General features: G+C 36.0%; 1 protein-coding gene across 1 annotated transcript in view; it reads right to left on the bottom strand.

Annotated features, from left to right (window-relative positions):
• Positions 1–14,788, bottom strand: part of GCS2beta (glucosidase 2 subunit beta) — a 51,904-nt gene extending 37,116 nt beyond the window's left edge. Inside the window, exons 1-2 of the mRNA XM_081742638.1 lie at positions 14,468–14,788; positions 1,712–1,924 (exon numbers count right to left, since the gene is read on the bottom strand). Coding sequence (XP_081598764.1) covers positions 1,712–1,924; positions 14,468–14,558 — 304 coding nt within the window. The 5' untranslated portion in view covers positions 14,559–14,788. The remainder of the gene's footprint in view (positions 1–1,711; positions 1,925–14,467) is intronic.
• Between the last annotated feature and the right edge of the window lie 3,294 nt (positions 14,789–18,082).

The raw sequence follows: 18,082 nt of genomic DNA, 5'->3' as shown, positions 1-18,082 counted from the left end.
CTATAAGTGCAGATCATTACAGTGCTGAAGTCCATGAAATGTACCACAAACTTGACCGTAAGCACCCATTAATGCAGAACTCCATGAGCTGCAGTATGAAACCCTTCCCCATCCACCATATTATCCTGACGTCTCTCCCACCTTTTTCGGCATCTTGATCACTTCTTGGCACCTTTATCACCGGGAGGATCAACGTGCAGCTGAGGACTCTTTTACTCAAGACTACAAACTTCTTCTATCATGGAATTTAATCATTGAGCGACAGTAACATTGTATGGTTGCACATGGAGACTATTTTGACTAATCAGAATTATAGTGGGTTTCATTTTTTAGACCTTTAAAAACGGCACATGTCAACAGACATTTAAATCGCACCATTCTAATGGTTATATCTAGCTCTAGTGTAGACATTTTACATTTTCATTTTTTAGACCTTTAAAAACGGCACATGTCAACAGACATTTAAATCGCACCATTCTAATAGTTATATCTAGCTTTAGTGTAGACATTTTACATAAGATATAAATTAATTTTTCTTACTATGATAAGCTTAAAAACACACCTGGATAATTAAAACTGCCACATCACAAAAAAAAAAAAAAATCCTTTTTTCAAATGTCAATTACTAAGTTTTTAAATTGCAACACATTATAGCAACTGACAGCGATAAAGTACAAGTTTTTAATGTTTGTCTCCTATTTTGTGGTATGGCATAACCAATGAAGATTTCACTTATTGATACACATAACGGTAATCTTACTTTGTTTGAGCAGATTCCTGTCTAAAATAAATACCAAAATTATATACCATTGAAGTTGGGGTATGCAAGTGGGCTTGTTAGAAGTACTGTGAACAATATTATTTAGTAGCATGGGGATGAAAATTAGTAAAGTACTTTTGAAGTTTGTGTGCATGTACCCGTGTCCGTAAATAAAGAGTACCTTAGTTGGAAGTAGTTATTTTAATAGTAAAAGTAATAGCAGTATAGCTTGTATAAGTTTCAGCCGTATAGCAACCATTAGGTTTTTTTTTTTTTTTTTTTTTTTTTTTTTTTTTTTTTTTTTAAATATAACTAACCTTCCTGTATCAGAACAAGTCCCTGACACTTGACAGAGCCCTTCGCATCAGTAACTACTGAATTCAATCCTTCAAAGCATGCAAAGCCACAAATCTAATGTTCAAATAAGTATTCAATTCTAATAGGAAATTTCTTAATGAATTGTGTTTAAAATTAATTTAATGATATTAATCCTTTTTCTTTAAACTCACCCAGTTATTTAAATACGAATACGAAATGGCATGAATTACAAAATCTAACAGGAAAAACTTTCTCTTGCTAGAAACCGATGGTAGTGACACCATAAGGCAGAACTCCGTTTTAAACTACATTTGCGGCTGCTTCTCAGTAATTATTATGTAAATATGTAGATAGAGGCGGGAATGCGTTACCACTTGTCCTACGCTGCGGCACAAAAACTTCATGCGAAGTCGACGACGCCACGGAGAGTGCTTATTCGACTCTGCAAGTATCCTTTAGTGGCACATATTTACAATCCAACATTTCGGAGGCTTAATGCTTGCTTTAACAGAAGATTAGTTAAAATATATATATATATATATATATATATATATATGTGTGTGTGTGTGTGTTCTCTAGATTCTCTCTTTAATATACATAGAAAAAGTATTATTTGAAAGTATTATTACTTACCGCATATACCATCATTCACCCACGCTGACGGAATGTTTAAGGGTCTATGACCTGCATTTGTGCAATGAAACTTTCCGTTTGGACATGCTGAGGTTCCTGGTTCATCACTTCCATCTGTACAGTCACAGTAGTCATCATTCACATACGTAAAAGGTACCGACGCACTACCATCAAAGCATACAAAATCTGTTTCAGGGTTATACAACGATGCTCCTGAAAAATGAATAAATAAAAAACGTATTCGAAAGTACGTATTGGTAATGTTTACGTACCGAGTTAAGAGCAATACAAAAACATTGCAGTACACGCAGTAGCAGATGGAAAAAACTCATGATTTTTTTTTTTAAAAAATAATTTTTGTTGATTTTTTTTATTTAAATCAAATCTTTCTTCTCGCGTAATACAAGTCACGAACTGAAGATAAAACATTAGGAATTAATATTAAATGTTAATTATGCCATTTAAGTGAAAGTATTGGGCTTGAATTTTGAACTGATTGCCAGTCGTTAACTTATTTCAATTCCGAATAGAGATGCAAGGGTTCGGAAAAACCGGCCTTTTTTTTTGGGGGGGGGGAGGACTCGGTATTTTTCTGCTTCGCTCTTTTGGTTGGGAAATTTTGGGCTTTTTTCCAAATTCTGCTTTAAATTGATAAAGCAGGTTTTGTTTCGCATATCTACAATACAAAAATTCATTTAAGTAGTAGTGGATGCAGATAATAATATAAAACCTCGAAAATAAACATGAATTTCAAAAACATATTTCAAACAATTTTAATTCTTAACACATTTTTATTATGAATCCCCAAAAAATAATCCATGTATATAATAAGTTGCAGTTAAGTTTTAGCTTTCAAATGCTTTATAAGCAATATTTTTATTGTGAATTAAAAATACAAAAACAAGGAAAAACTGTTACATGATATACAGAACTGTTTATTGTACTATGTGTGTAAGTTCAAACAAATAACACATCAGGAAGATAGTAATATATTTACTGAACAAACGCACAAAACAAATTTAAGTTTCGACGCCGTAGCCTTCTCAAAAATAACATGTTCTTCTTCTTGTTCATTACGTATATCAAGTGGCTCAAGTGGTACAACGTTGGCTTCGCATTCGGGAGGTCATGGTTTCGATTCCCGCTGCCGAACATCCTGACTGGGGTTTTCCAGTGTTTCCCTCAGTCCTACCATGCAAATGCCGGATTAGTACCTACGAAAACAGGCCCTGGCCGATACCTTCTCAAATATTTTCCACGTTGTTGTTAGATATCCAGTATAAAATAGCCTCTGAGCTGCATCTGGTGATTGTTAAATAAATAAATAAATATCATTTCCTCGTCAATCTGTTATAGCCTATAAGTTTATTATGTCTGACTTCCGAGACTTTCATAAACATTCGTACTAGAGTAACAATGAAAAATATTCATTGTTTTATTACAATTCAACGTATTACTTTAAAAGACTGAAAAAATGCAATCTTTGTATGGGACGCTCAAAAATCACCTAATTTGTTAATGCACCTCCTGCTTCCGCCTTTGCTACCCCTACAGAAACTTCTTTGAAATGGAACATAAATGTTGAAAATGTATTTTCTATTCATTTATTTCATACGTGATAATCTGTACCACCTAGCAGGTGCTTCGGACCTGCAAAATCGGTAAAGTCCCAAATTCTGTAATGCACTGACTGTTCCTTAAGCTTGTTTAGAGTCAGGAAAGTACTGAATTTTCTGTTCATGGATCATATGCGTAATACTGTTCATCTGAGCGTTTGGTTTCCAAGGCTCTGGAATATACAACCACCATCACGGTTTATCCAGTCCTGAAGGTTTCTGAATTTTTAACAAAAATTCAACATGTCATTACGGAACTTTCCCTTTAACCAAAAAAACTACGAAATACATTTAAGCCAAGCACAACAAACATGAGTGAGTGATTAGCTTTTCCGCTTCTATTGGGATATCCGGGAATCAGTCCCGTATTCGACCATTCCGACAAAAGTTCTTAATTCCATCAGTGAATGTAGAGATAGTGCGTGTACTATAATTCCTGGCTGATTTCATTTCTTATGTTTTAAATTGTTGTTATTACTAATTACCAGCAATGACGGATTTGCGAAAGGAAAAAAAATGAAATGAAATCTTTGAGTTTTACGTCCCACGATTATGCCGGTTAGGCAAAAGGAGACGGTGATGATGAGTAATGAATGAAATGGTGGAATGAAGAAAGTGGGAGGAAAAGGGAGAACCCCGAGAAAACCCACGCACACGGTGTTTGTCCACCACAAAGTTCACTTGGCGGGGGCTGGGATCAAACCCGGGACCCCAAGCACCAGAGGTGAACGCTCTACCACTGAGCCACCGCGGCCCAGGATTTGCGAAAGGGGTTAGGGTAGGGGTGTCTTTCGGACTGAAGCCTGTTCTCCGAAATTTCGGAATTTCTAAAACAAACGAAATTTTAGTCATGTGTTTACTCATAAACTTCAAGCTCTCCTCAAATGAAAATCAGGCATTTTTAGAAGAAAACTAACCATTAATAAGAAAAAAAAACCTCCCAAAACACTTTTCTAAATCCGTACTGATCCGATATTTGCATAAAATGGTATTCAAGGTTGCATCCAGAAGATTATTACACAGCTACAGTATAACAGAAATGTGGAAGTATGCTCTGACGGATATATTGAAAAACACAAGTTTAACTATGTGCTAGAAATTAGAGTACTAAGCTCTAAGAAATGAAACACGAATGACTAAAAATGAAATGATCTAAAGAAAAAAATGTCAATAACTCAGAAGTTAAAATAAAGTTACATAACCTCTAAAATTGCTCTCAAATACTACGTACTTAATGTTTAATTCATAAAACATGTGCTCCATCCATCATGATGGTGAATTCTAGAGGGAAATATGACATTTAGGTCATGGAATCTTGTTTAACTATACGGTATACTATAAGAAAGCTATTTAGGTAGAAAAATCATGAAATTGAAAAAAGCCAAAATTTCCGTTTTTTCCCTAAAAAGCCGGCTTTTTGTGTAAAAAAAAATCAATTCAAAGAAGCCGGCTATTTTGCATCTCTAATCCCAAACAATGTTCCTTAAGCACTAAAGAAAAAGTACGGCGACGTTTATCAATATGATACTTTTTTTTCCACAAAAAGTTACTCATATTTGGCAGAGGCATACCTAAAAAAAATACTGGAACTAGCTTGCAGCACGAAATACATATAAAATAAGCAAATTTCGCCTAAAGTTATAAAATCTTAAAAAGATTTAAGTTCCGGAGAGGGAATCGGACCTCTTTATAAATACGCCCCATTATCTTGGAACAAACAGACGCCCACACAAAAGAATTTTCATCTTAAATGTCCATGGTGATTTTCTTGTTGGAATACTTAACGATTTAGAAACCTTGTGTTACGAAGATAAGAAAGCAGAACTGCTCGTTACCCGTTTAAAACGGGATTTTCCCTAATCATCCTCAGCATGAAACACTCGTTTTCATACTGTGCTGTACACATTTGCATTTTATTTTAATTATCTTCCATAATTGAAATAACACAACAGAGGCTGGATTTTACTTGTTTTCACTTTAAATTAATTTATTTTGGAATTTGATTTAAATCAACAATTTTGATTTAAAAAATTAAGCGATTTAAACCAGACTTACTTGAATCAATCCACCCTGCGCAGTAGACTACGTTTTTGTGTACAATTAAGATCCAAAATATCTTGGATACATTTTCAACATACTCAGATACATAGCGTAATTATAAATGAATAAAATAAATAAATAAATCGTATTTTAAAAATTTGCATACAATTTTATTAATCGTATTTTAAAAATTATATTAATCGTATTTTAAAAATTTTATTAATCGAAAGTAATAAAATTTGCATACAATTTCGAGATACTCCTCACTGCTTCTTCGGCCCGTCCAAAGAAAACTTACTGCTACACAAAAGGCGTGATACATAAATTTTGTACATTTAAAAAAGATGAGATCATGACTAATAGAATAAATAGAATAGATATTACCATAAAATCGACGTTGGTTGAGATCCGACAGTATTTTCATGAAGCAAGTTCTTGTCAGTACGCTCATAACGCATTCATTTAATTATATATTTGATGACCATAATAATACGGAAGTAGGATACGAACTTAGGGAAAAAAAAAAAAAAACTTGGAAACATGACCACATGCGGCATCGGTGCGAGCGAGTTTTTAATATCACTAATATTTATTTGAAAGGTAAGTAAATGATTTCTATTGTGGGATGTGGGCTTGTAGTTTTTTTCTTGGACTATTAAAATTTTATTGTATATTTGCATCCCTGATATATGATACGACATACATAAAATAAAATGTTTTGCGAATTATTAACCATCTCTTTTAGCCAATATTGAATAGCGTCCTTTTAGACCTGTTAATTCTTAAGTGTCCTCCTGTCTAATAAATTTAAGTTAGATAGGTTGAGCATTTCTTGCTGCAGCGAAGTGCAATTGTTACATTCGTCATTCCCTGAGAAGACTCTCCTTGTAGTCGAATGAAAAATAAAATTAGTAGTAACCTTTTTTTATTATTATTTATTTCCACGGAAATAATATCCACTATTTCGGATACTTTATCCAGTATACCCTATCAACGATCATAGATATCCAATTCCAGAATTTATACTTTCCGGAATCTAGAAAGTAAAATCAGAAAAATTCCAGATTTTTTCCGAAATCTGGGAAGTGAAATTTCCGATTCCGGAAAATAAAATTTCTGGATTAATTTGGTCATTTTACTTCAAACATATTTAGGATCAAGATCTTCACATGCTTGAAGGTTCGACTTCAGTGGAAATCAACTTACACATAACGTATATTAACCAAGTACTTAATACTCCACTGTATTTTTGGGGGCTATGATATGTAGGTATTGTCCCTTTTTAGATTTAACCGATTTTTATCTACCTAGTTATATCATAAATACTGTCACAAAGTTTGGAGCGGCGCTGTAGGCATCCGAAGTGGCACAGTGCTGCCATCTGTGTATAAAGCGGAAGATGCATATAGTGTGTGTGACTGTTCATGACATACGTTGATATTGTACTGAGTTCTGATGGAGTGGGGCGATTACGAAAATCGTGTAGCAGTAATTGCACTACACAAGGTCGGGAAGACAGCAGGTGAGAATTCAACCTCCTGAAACCCCTACAAACCAGCAAGAGAACCGTGCATCGCGCCATACAGCGATACACCAAGCCTGGAACGGCAGCTAACCGAGCAAGGAGTGGCAGACCACGAACGGTACGAACCCTGCAGGTCCAGAAAGCAGTCGCAGCAAGAATTCGAAATCCTGTTCGAACACAAAGTGTGACGGCTGCTGAGATGAACATAAGCAGAAATTCCATGTCTCGTGGGCTCAGGAGTGACCTACGTCTACGGGCGTATAAGAGGCGGACTGGTCACTTTCTGACCCAAACATTAATGTCGCAGAGGGTCCTTAAATCAAAGAGACTGATGCGGCGTTACGCCAACAATTTGCACAGAAAGATTCTGTTCACTGACGAAAAGGTGTTTACAATTGAGCAGGCCTACAACGCCCAAAATGACCGTGTGTATGCCACGTCATCTACTGCAGCTGCTGAGGCAACTCCAAGGGTTCAGAGGGCACATCATCCTGCCTCAGTGAGGGTTCGGTGGGGAGTGAGCTACTCAGGCACAACCCAGCTGCATTTTTGCGAACAAGGTGTTAAAATATCTACCAAGGTGTACCAACACACAATGCTAACATATATAGTGAAACCACTGTCTGCTACCATGTTCCCTGGAGAAAGTGGACCTTCCAGCAGGATTCCGCTCCAGGCCACAAAGGAAAACAACCCAGGACTGGCTGGCACGGAACGTCCCCGACTTCATTTCTACCGCTGATTGGCCTTCTAGCAGCCCGGACCTTAACCCGTTGGACTACAAACTTTGGGCAGTCCTTCGGGCAAAGGTCTACCATAAACGGCATCCATCTGTCGAGTCTGAAACAATTCTTGACCCGAGCAGTGAACTATTTTCTCATAGACGTGGTGCATAATGCCACTGACCAGTGGCCGGACAGACTTCGTGCCTGCATCAAGGCCAAGGGGGGACATTTCGAAAAATGATTCGTGCGTTAGGTGTACAACATATCAATGTAAAACATGGCCAAAATAAATTGCCTTGGTGTTAATACTCTCTGTGTTATTCACATTCAAACTTGTGACAATTTATGATATAAGTAGGTAATGCAATTTGTAATCTTGTAGGTAACACAAGTATGAAAAAAATAAAATAAATAATAATAATAATAAAAAAACAGAAATAAAGACATTTACTTCAGCATGTACAAGCGATCGTTATGCCCCCATGTATTTTTTTCAGGATTGGACAAAGGATCTTAAGCTAAAATTCTAGTAACTTTTTTCTTCAAAATAGAAGCTATGCATTTCCCTTCTTTTCGTGTATGAAACAGAAAACTCTTTCCTTGTGCAAAGCAGACACCTATGTTAAAGATGAGGCTATACATGGAAAACGAAATCCCCTCGTTTCATATTAATCAAATGAAGGAATATTTCAATTCAATTTCTTTTTTCAACATATAATATACAAAAGTCTATCTCCAATCGGCACAGTTACCAGCCAAAGTTTCTTTGAATTGACTATTTTAAAATTAGTTAAATATGAATGTTTGTTGGTTTACTAATGATCTTTCATATCTCGAGTTGAATGCATTTTGTAGTGATAGTATGCGACCGATGCAGACAACATTCCCATCTAGTTTAGCTGTGTGACAAATTCAGCGTTGCATGGACTACATGTATTCCCGTCTTTAAACTGAGGATAAGTTCAGCTCCCAGAATCGAAAAGGAAGCGATCTTAATATAAATCTACACTCCGAAATCTCAGCCTCACTGGGCTGCATTTTTCTATTTAATACGTATATAATTATTGAAAATCGTTATACATTTGTCATGTTATGTTTGAGTTTAGTATACTTATAAAATTACACAATTCAATTAGATAAACTGTGTCTGAATTACACATACTCACAGAACACTAGAAGTTTTTCGATCAGAAACTTTGTTCTATAATTAAAAATGAAGTTATTATTAAGCTTCGTATACACAAACCTCAAAGAGATGCATATCATACTTTGTAGTTATGGATCGTAACTACTTTATCAATAAAAACTACTTTGTCCAGGATCACCCTCTTGTGGTACAACTTTACTATCGAATAGCGTAACCTTTGGAATAATTCCCCACTACTTCAAGTGATAATTTGTGGAAATATTAGTATTCAGTGATCACATATGTGATAGTGTGAGGAAAAAGGGCAATATAAAATATATTCTTATTATGTATGTGTGTGGGTGTGTATAATATCATGAAAGCGACTGTGTGTGTAATTTTCACATAATGCATTACATATCATAAATGTTTAATGTACAGATAAAGATTCTTTTTCTTTTCCCTTTTTTCTTGGATGTTGATGTTTCTACCGTTCACCGAATAACAGCATGTATATCTTCAACATGAATTCGAATATACTGCAGTAAAAAGACAAGATAAAGTACTTTTATCTCAGAAGTTATTTGTTTAATTTCATATTTTGTTAAAACTAAATATTTAATATTTCGAACAGCTCGAGTTATCTTTTCGAACCACACGACACCAAAAATTCAAGTTCTATCGTTGAGATTATCAGGACTATGCAATAGCTCTCGGAGTAGTCCCTATTCGACAGCCCAGGTTATTGTATGTATTTGATTTTATTTAAGCGACAATGATTACAATGTCCCACAAAGTCTTTTTCTAGAAGAACAAACCTTAAAGAACATATTGAACTAGCGACAATTTACATATTGATCTTATGCTTTCTTCATCCAACTGGAAATACTTAACTTTTCTAAACACTCCGTAAATGTTGAGGACACTCACCAATCACTAGCGGAATGTACTAAAGGCAACTTGATTCAATGTGTACTTACAGTTACCTAATTTTCAAAACTCCACGTTGCTACTATACCTAAGGTGTTTAAATAATCCGAATTCGGAAGAAACGTGCCTTTATTTCTTTATTATTTTAAGTATAAGGATGTTATATAAAATAAAAACATTAACTAAGTATCGTACGAGTATTTTTATCCACTTCATGACTTACTCTTTAGTTTCCCACATGTATGAATCATGGAATACAAACGAAGTACAAGTTGCCATATCCTGTATCCGTGTGCATAGATAATTTGTAATTTTAGTAAACGTTAAAAGTCATATAGAGCTGTATACAGAAATTTCACTGTAATCAAGAAATTTGGAATGTAGTAGATTACGGATTTATATTTACTACAAATTCCAATAAAGATAAGTAAAATAAAATTCTGCTGTTTAATATTTGCAGACGTAATATGAGATAACGGTACCGTATCCAATTGTCTATCCATTTTATTTTTTCGGTGTATAAGTTTGAACCTTTCGTTGTAATGGTTCATAAACACTCCTCTGAAGTATCCGAAATATTATATATTACTTCCTTAGAAATACAAGTATAAACAAGAATTATAGTACTAATTTTATTTGGCGATGTGACGAGTTTAAAATTTGATCGTAAGATTTATCTTTTCTTCCGATTTTGAGTGTAATGAAAAATACTCGGCAACTGTTTCTACTTAAGATCACAAGCTGCAAACATTCCATACACAATACTGAACTGCGAACCACCCAGTAAACTGATAATATTGTAATCACTTCAAGCATTTAAATGCTCAAAAAGTATACTTACAATGTAATGAGAATTTGTAAATAGAAACAAAGAACTAAATCTTGAAGATCTGCAGAATTCAACTTTGAGTATTCACATTTTATGTCTTGTGGATGTTTCAAGGTACTTAGAACTCGCCAGATGGAAAAACACAAAATCACATTGATCACGTTTTAGTAGGAAGAAGTGACACTGATCACTGCCTGGTAGCAGAGATAATAAGAGAGAGATTATATTTGAATAAAGGTACATTCAATATCTGAAAACAGAGATATTTAATTTAAAGAAATTAGAGGAAAAACAGGCGAGAGAGGAATACCAGATTGAAGTGTGGAATACATTCTCTTTAGAAGGTTCGGAGTGCACTAGTGTTAAGATTAGGGATACCATTAAAATTTCAGCAAAAGAAAAATTGGGGCACGTGAAAATACCTAGAAACACACCACGGTTCGACGAGGAATGCACTAAACTAGCAGAGAAGAGAAAAAAGGCAAAACTGCGTTGGCTACAAAATCCGAAGGATATACCTACATAAAATTTCGTTGATATCAGGAGAAAACATTCAAAACTTTGATAACAATCTTTTTTAAAGCTAAAATGAATGAACTTGATGATAATAAAAACAATAACACTTGAAACCTGTATAAGGGCATCAACGAATTTAAGAAAGGCTATCAAACTTGTGCTTATATATTAAAGCAAGCCGACAGAACAATTCTCACTGATACAGATTGCAAATTGAATAGATGGAAAGATTCCTTTAACTTGCAACCAAAAACCAGTATTTGTGGAGAAAGTGAAAAGGATACAATAGAATTGTATATTCCAAAGGCTAATTGAACAGAAGTAGCAAATGCTATAAAGAAATTAAAGAAACAAATCTTCTCCGGGTGTAGACGAAATCGACCAACTATTAACCACACATTTATCACTCGAAAAATGCTCTAAAAGAAATGGTAAAGCATATTCTGGTACATCAATTATTCATTGACTTTAGAAAGGGATACTACTTTGTTAGGAACGAAACATTGTACAACATTCTTACATAATTTGGAACACCGAAAAAGGTAGTTAGAATAATGAAGATGTGTTTAGATGAATACCAAAATAAACTCCCAATAGTAAAATTCTTGTCCACGAGCTTTCACATATAAAATGGCCCGAAACATGGAGATGCATTGTCGCCATTATTATTTAACTTTGTCCTGGAGTACGCTATAAGGAAAATCAATGAGAGAGCAACTAAGGCCTAGAGAGAGCTGCATAGTATTCACCAGGTTATGGAGTATGCTAATGATGTAAATTTAATAGGGGATAATAGGAGAACAATAGAAAGAAATGTAGAGAAAACTAAACATGGAAGTTCACCAGGATCGTAATACTGCGAATTACAGATGCGTCATATTATCAAATAATGATTACAACAAAGTAAATACTTTCAAAGATCTAGGATCAATGTTAATAGACCAAAATCATATTCACGAAGAAATTGAATATCGACTGAAAGCAGAGAATTCGTGTTATTATTCAGTTCAAAATCTTTTGTCGTTGCGAATTCTGTCGAGGAAGTTGAAGCTTAACATATACAAAACGACAATCTCTCTGTTGTGCTGTAGGTTACGAAACATGGTTGCTTATTCTGAGTAAAGAACGCAGACTGAAAGTCTTTAAGAATAAAATCTTGAAATGAATATTTGGACCCGAGAGAAACGGGGATGGGGAATGCTGGAAACTTCATAACGAGGAACTACATAATTTATACCGTTTACCAAATATTGTTCACGAGTCTAGGAAGCTCAGATGAGCAGTTCATTTAGATAGAATAGAAGAATGTAGCAACGCTTCTGAAGATTTAACTGCAAATCCAATCGGAAAACGATCATTAGGAACTTCTAAGCACATGTGGGAGGACAATATTAAGATGGTTCTCGCAGAAATAGGAATACAAAGTAGAAACTGGGTCCAATTGGCTAAGGATAGAAGTCAAGAGAAAGCTCTTGTAAATGTGATACTGAACCTCCGGTTTACATAGGCCATAGAGTTAGTTAAGGTACGAGAATCTATGGCCTATGTTTAGCAGACGGGGTCCAGCTCTTTTTTCCTTTAAACAAAAAAGTTACAATTTTGGTAATTTCTGTTCACATTAGGATCGCTTAGGTTAGGTCATATTATGTTAGTGTAAAGGTCCAGCATATTTTTCCAAAAAATGATACGATTTCATTTATTTCTACTAATATTACGTTAGTTTAGGTTAGGTTAGATTTGGTTACGTTATGTTCAGTCTAAGTAATTGCATCATCCATTTCTTCTGTAAATTTTGTGTTTTTTACGTACTTCTGGACCCCTTCTGCTAAACATACTCCTAAGCCATATATTCAAAATGCAAGGTTTTTATGTTTGTCCGCAATCCTTTAGACAATGAGATCTCGTAAACCACAAGTCCTAGAAACGTGCCGTTTTCATGGATCAATCCCATATTTTGTGTAGATTGTCCACTTTTTCATTCAAATTTTCAAAAACCGTGTCGTTAATGTTCTATCTTCTCGCCATTATCGCTAAAAATATTAACCGGAGACAGCTACTTCTACATAATCATCCCCAAAAAATCTTATGTAATGCTTCGAACTTTAGGTTAAAGGGGATGAATGATTAATAAAAGTGTACCGTCATAAATTAGTAGAATAAGAATATGGGAGGCAAAGAACAAACACCAAAAAATCCAAGGACATAGTTTCCACCATAAACTCAAATAACCTGAACTTAAACTAGGGATTCACTACAACCTCGTATCACTGCGAAAACCTACGTCATTTCACTACCTTTACTTTCGCGCATACCTACCTTAGCTGACACGCTTGCTCCCTTCGGACGCACCCTCGAATGGTCTCACCAGGTACGCCCTGTCATTACTCGGTTAGACACCATTCAAGCTATTTAGTGGTCACTTAGCATAGGTTGGTTTGGTTCTGTACGGTAGGTTTCGTGGTATATGTCCAGACGCTTTATCAGACAAAGAAATCCAGCTTTTTTTTTTAAAAAAATTGTTAGAATTTTGGTAGTTTCTGTTCACATTTGATAGTTCAGTATAATTAGGTTAGGTTAGGTTAATTATATTAGTGTAGGAGTCCAGCATAATTTTCGAAAAAATGATAGAATTTGGCTTATTTCTGTTAATATTAGGTTAGTTTAAGTAATATTTGGTTAGGTTATACTAGGTCTAAGTACTTGCATCTTCCATTTCCCCCGTAAACTAAATACTTTTATTCTGGACCCCTTGTGCTATATATTTACCGGACATAGTATACATGAAGCTGCATCAGTTCCCGAAGGAGCAGGACGCTCATACTTTTACGGATTATTCATTGGGTATCTGCGAACTTACAAAGGGGTTAACAAAGCGACTTTTATTTACTTACAGACTGATACGAAAATAAAAAAGAACGTACCTGTACTTTATGTACTTTATCTATGACTGTGGGGGGGGGAATTTAACGCATATCGCATGTCTTGTGCACATGGATACTTCTTACTACTGCACTACGTAGAAAGTTTATGGTATTTCATGTAGAAGTGGTAATAGAACACAGAAGAAACGCAGATCAGAAGGTTCTCATGTATACTATTACCCATTTACCGCTTTATCTTTTCGCAATTTATTACAATAACTTCCGGTGGCCCTGTTGAACATCATCTATTCCAAGTGCGTATTGTCATGTCGCCACGCACAAATAGTTTGGAGGACAATAAGAAAATTAACGAAAGAAATATCATTTTTCATGTTATTTCCAGTGGTATGCCTAAACTTATCCTGTACGAAAATAAATTCTAACCAATCTATAATCGTCTTCGAAAGTTACGTTAATCTACATTCCATCATTTAAAGTACAAGGATAAATATCACAGAAATGATCTCGTTAGTCAGTTATGACAGATACACAGCAAACATGTGCTATGAACAATATAAATTTCCTTACTTGATATCGAAACTCCTCTTGGTCTAAGAATTTCTGAATAGACGTAATGTAATATAGCGCTCAGAACACTTAAGTACCAGTACAGTTGCATTTTTCTTTTCAAATGTCTCTCCACTTATGAAAGGGAAGGATTACCTTCCTTATATATTATTCCTATTTATTATCACAGACAACACAAGCTGATAATTTACAATTCAGTAAATTTAATATAGTTACTTTTTTGGAATCCAACCGGTATTACTGCAAACGTGCACAGTACAGTACACACGCGGCAAACGGCAATTCGGTGATTCGGCAGACAACCGAGATATTATTTTCACCCATAAACCCAACATAATCGATGGACAGTTTGTGGACACGCGATCAAGGGGTACCTCATTCCGTTATAGCGTCAACGCAACGCAAACTCGGTGTTTGCAGTGATCACCATAGAAGTTATAATTGTTCTCGTATTTTTTAAGTTGTGTTCCGCTATGTAATTTTTTCCAATGCTCACACCATGGATTAAAATGCAAGGCTTTTAAAGGTATTACTGAAAGAAAAGCAAAAGATCTAACTGGACTACTCCCAAGGATAACGACAAATCTTTTGATGAACAATAATTTACTTCCATATTTGTAAGAGTATATACGCCTTGTGCAGAGTCGTTTTGAAATATGATTAGAGTCATACTAAAAGCCTGACTACTGCAGGAAACATACGTTAGCAGATATCTTTAGTATAGCTCTAATCACACTTCAGAACGAATCTGAAAAACCCGCTATGATTTTTTGAGGAACATTTCATATATCATAATGACAACAGGAGGCAAATGGGAGCGCTCACCCCACCTAATGTTTTGGCATTGCGTTTTTTCGATTTTTTAAAATAATTTTCTCAGCTAATAAGGATTATATTTCAAAAAACTGACGCTGAAAGACGTCTGTAATCATCGTATCCAGGGGTGGACTGACTATGTAAAAAGGGTGCGGTCACATACTCTGGGAGGGCGTCGTCCATCTGAGGCTTTCGCTTGTATGGAATACCCCCTCCTAATAAAAGAAAGTGCCGGGGGCTTCCCTCGGAAAATTAGTACACAAAAACAACAAAAGATTAAGTAGCTATTGCAGTTAATCACGTAGAATTATACAAATTCAAAACTTTCATAAACAAACAAAGAAACTTTGAGTACTAAATATGAGGCGTGTTTTTTAAGTAAAATCCATTTTGTTGTAGACACTAGTAGTTCGCGCACATACTAGCGCGTGCGTCGTGTACCGGCATGCCTCGGGAACAACTGTGCTCAGTTTCAACTCTGTAGCTGACCTGTACGGCTGTGTTCTCTGCTTTCACAATGTTTAAGACCGTCAAGTCGCCCGCCGCGTGTGAGGTTCGCTCAGTGATATGGTTTTTGTCAGCAAGTAATCTGTCTGCTGCAGAAATTCATCGACAGATTTGCGAAGTGTACGGTGATACTGTTATGAGTGCAAGCAAAGTGCGTAAGTGGGTACGAGAATTCAAAAACGGCCATGACAACGTCTATGATGAGGACCGCTCCGGTCGCCCTTCTTCGATTACAGACGATTTGGTGGCTTCAGTTGAAGCGAGGATTCGTTTAGAACAAGCACTTCACAATAACAGGTCTCAAACGAATTTCCTGACGTGTCGAGATCAGTGCTTTACAAAATTGTTTCTGAACACCTAAAGTTTAGGAAACTGTGCTCCCGTTGGGTCCCGAAACTCCTAAAGAGGACTACAAAAACAAAAGATTTGAGTGTGCCATGAAGTTCTTGACTCGTTATGACGAAGAAGGTGACGGCTTCTTGAGTCAAATCGTAACTGGAGACGAAACATGGGCTTCGCATATCACGCCCGAATCGAAGCAACAGAGCATGGAATGGAGACACACACACTCGCCTGTAAAGGTGAAGGCCAAACAGACTGTTCCAGCGCAAAATCATGGCGTCGGTGTTTTGGAATAGGCATGGTGTTTTGTTGGTCGGACTTCATGCAACGAGGAACCACTATCAATGCAGAAGCATACTGCCAAACCCTGTGAAAGCTACGCAGAGCGATTCAAAACAAACGACGCGGCATGCTGACAAAGGGCATTGTTCTTCTCCATGACAATGCAAGACCTCACACTGCAGGTCAGACCCGCGATTTGTTGGACAGTTTTGGCTGGGAAGTTTTAGACCACCCACCCTACAGTCCTGATCTTGCGCCGAGCGATTACCATCTGTTCCTCCACCTCAAACAACACCTCAGTGGCAACCGCTACAATGATGACGACGATGTGAAAACGGCAGTGAACTCTTGGTTATCGGAGCAGGCGGCAAGTTTTTATAAAGAGGGTATTTTGAAATTGGTTGAGAGGTATGATAACTGTTTGAACAAACTTGGCAACTATATCGAAAAAATAGAGTAAAGTATGTACTTTCTGAAAATACATTTACTTTTTTGAAATAACCTTTCGCTGTGTACTTATGTTCAAACGGCCTTATTTAAAAAAACACGCCTCGTATATTAGGCCTATATAAATCTGCACACTTTAACTGAGACTACAAAAATCACACCAGTTGTTTAAATTCTTCGGCTACATTTGTTAACAGCCTAATTATAACTGAAGATTTGAGTTAAGTTTTGGGGCTTATGCTATTTTTCATACTTCTGTCCTTTTAAAGCTATGTTCATCATAACATTAACTTATTTTTCATCTATTTTTAAAACCGTTAATAAAAAGTATACATGAAACATTTACTACAAATTAACAAAAGTAAATTTAGAATTATATACCTACCTAGCGAAAAAAGAAATTCAAAAACAAAACTGGAAAATGAAAGTAAAGTCACTGCTTCATGCTTGAAGGAGCCTTCGCATTTCCTTGCTTTTTTCACACATTTTGTCAATAATAAGATTGTGTGTGTCTATTTTGGTCAGAATATCTCTTTCTGAGTTCATCAAGAACAATAATTCCAGATGTTCATCTATAAGTCTTGAACAGACTCTTGTTTTTATGTAACGCCACTAGCGCCTCTAACGGCGGGAGTGGGAGGGAGAGACATGTAAAAATGATCCAAAATGACCGAGATTAGAGTCAAATCAATATATTTTGAAGTCGCTGAGATCATTAATGGTACCACCAGAGCTTAAAACAGAAAGACCAAGGCCGTAGACCGAGTAAAGACGGGATCTGGGGGCGGAGCAGTGGGGGTGGGAGGGTTGATATATAAAAATCATCCAAAATGATCGATATTAGAGTCAAATCTATAAATTTCAGGGACCCTAAGATCATTATAATGACATTCCCAAAGCCAAAAACAGAAAGAGCGAGGCCGCAGGCCGAGTAAATACTTGGATTTGGGGCGGAACGGGTTGTTGGTAAGGATGATATGAGTAGTAATTGCAGCACCTGATCTCACTTTGGAGTTTGACCCGACATTTGTGACGTCATAGGTTAAAGGTCAATGACCTTGGCCCGAAGTCAATGACCTAGGGGTACTTAGGACCACCCCTCTAAATTTTGGCAGGAGTGCCTTGGCCCACCCCCTAAACTTTGGCAGGGGTACATAGGACCACCCCCCTTAAATTTTGGAAATTGCCAAATCTAAAAATTTGGTATGGTAGCCTAGGACC

Source organism: Thermobia domestica, chromosome 16 (assembly GCF_964235325.1).
Source record: "Thermobia domestica chromosome 16, izTheDome1.hap1.1, whole genome shotgun sequence".
Taxonomy (NCBI): domain Eukaryota; kingdom Metazoa; phylum Arthropoda; class Insecta; order Zygentoma; family Lepismatidae; genus Thermobia; species Thermobia domestica.
Note: the sequence above shows the minus strand (reverse complement) of the source record. Positions and strands in the feature narration are given on the sequence as shown.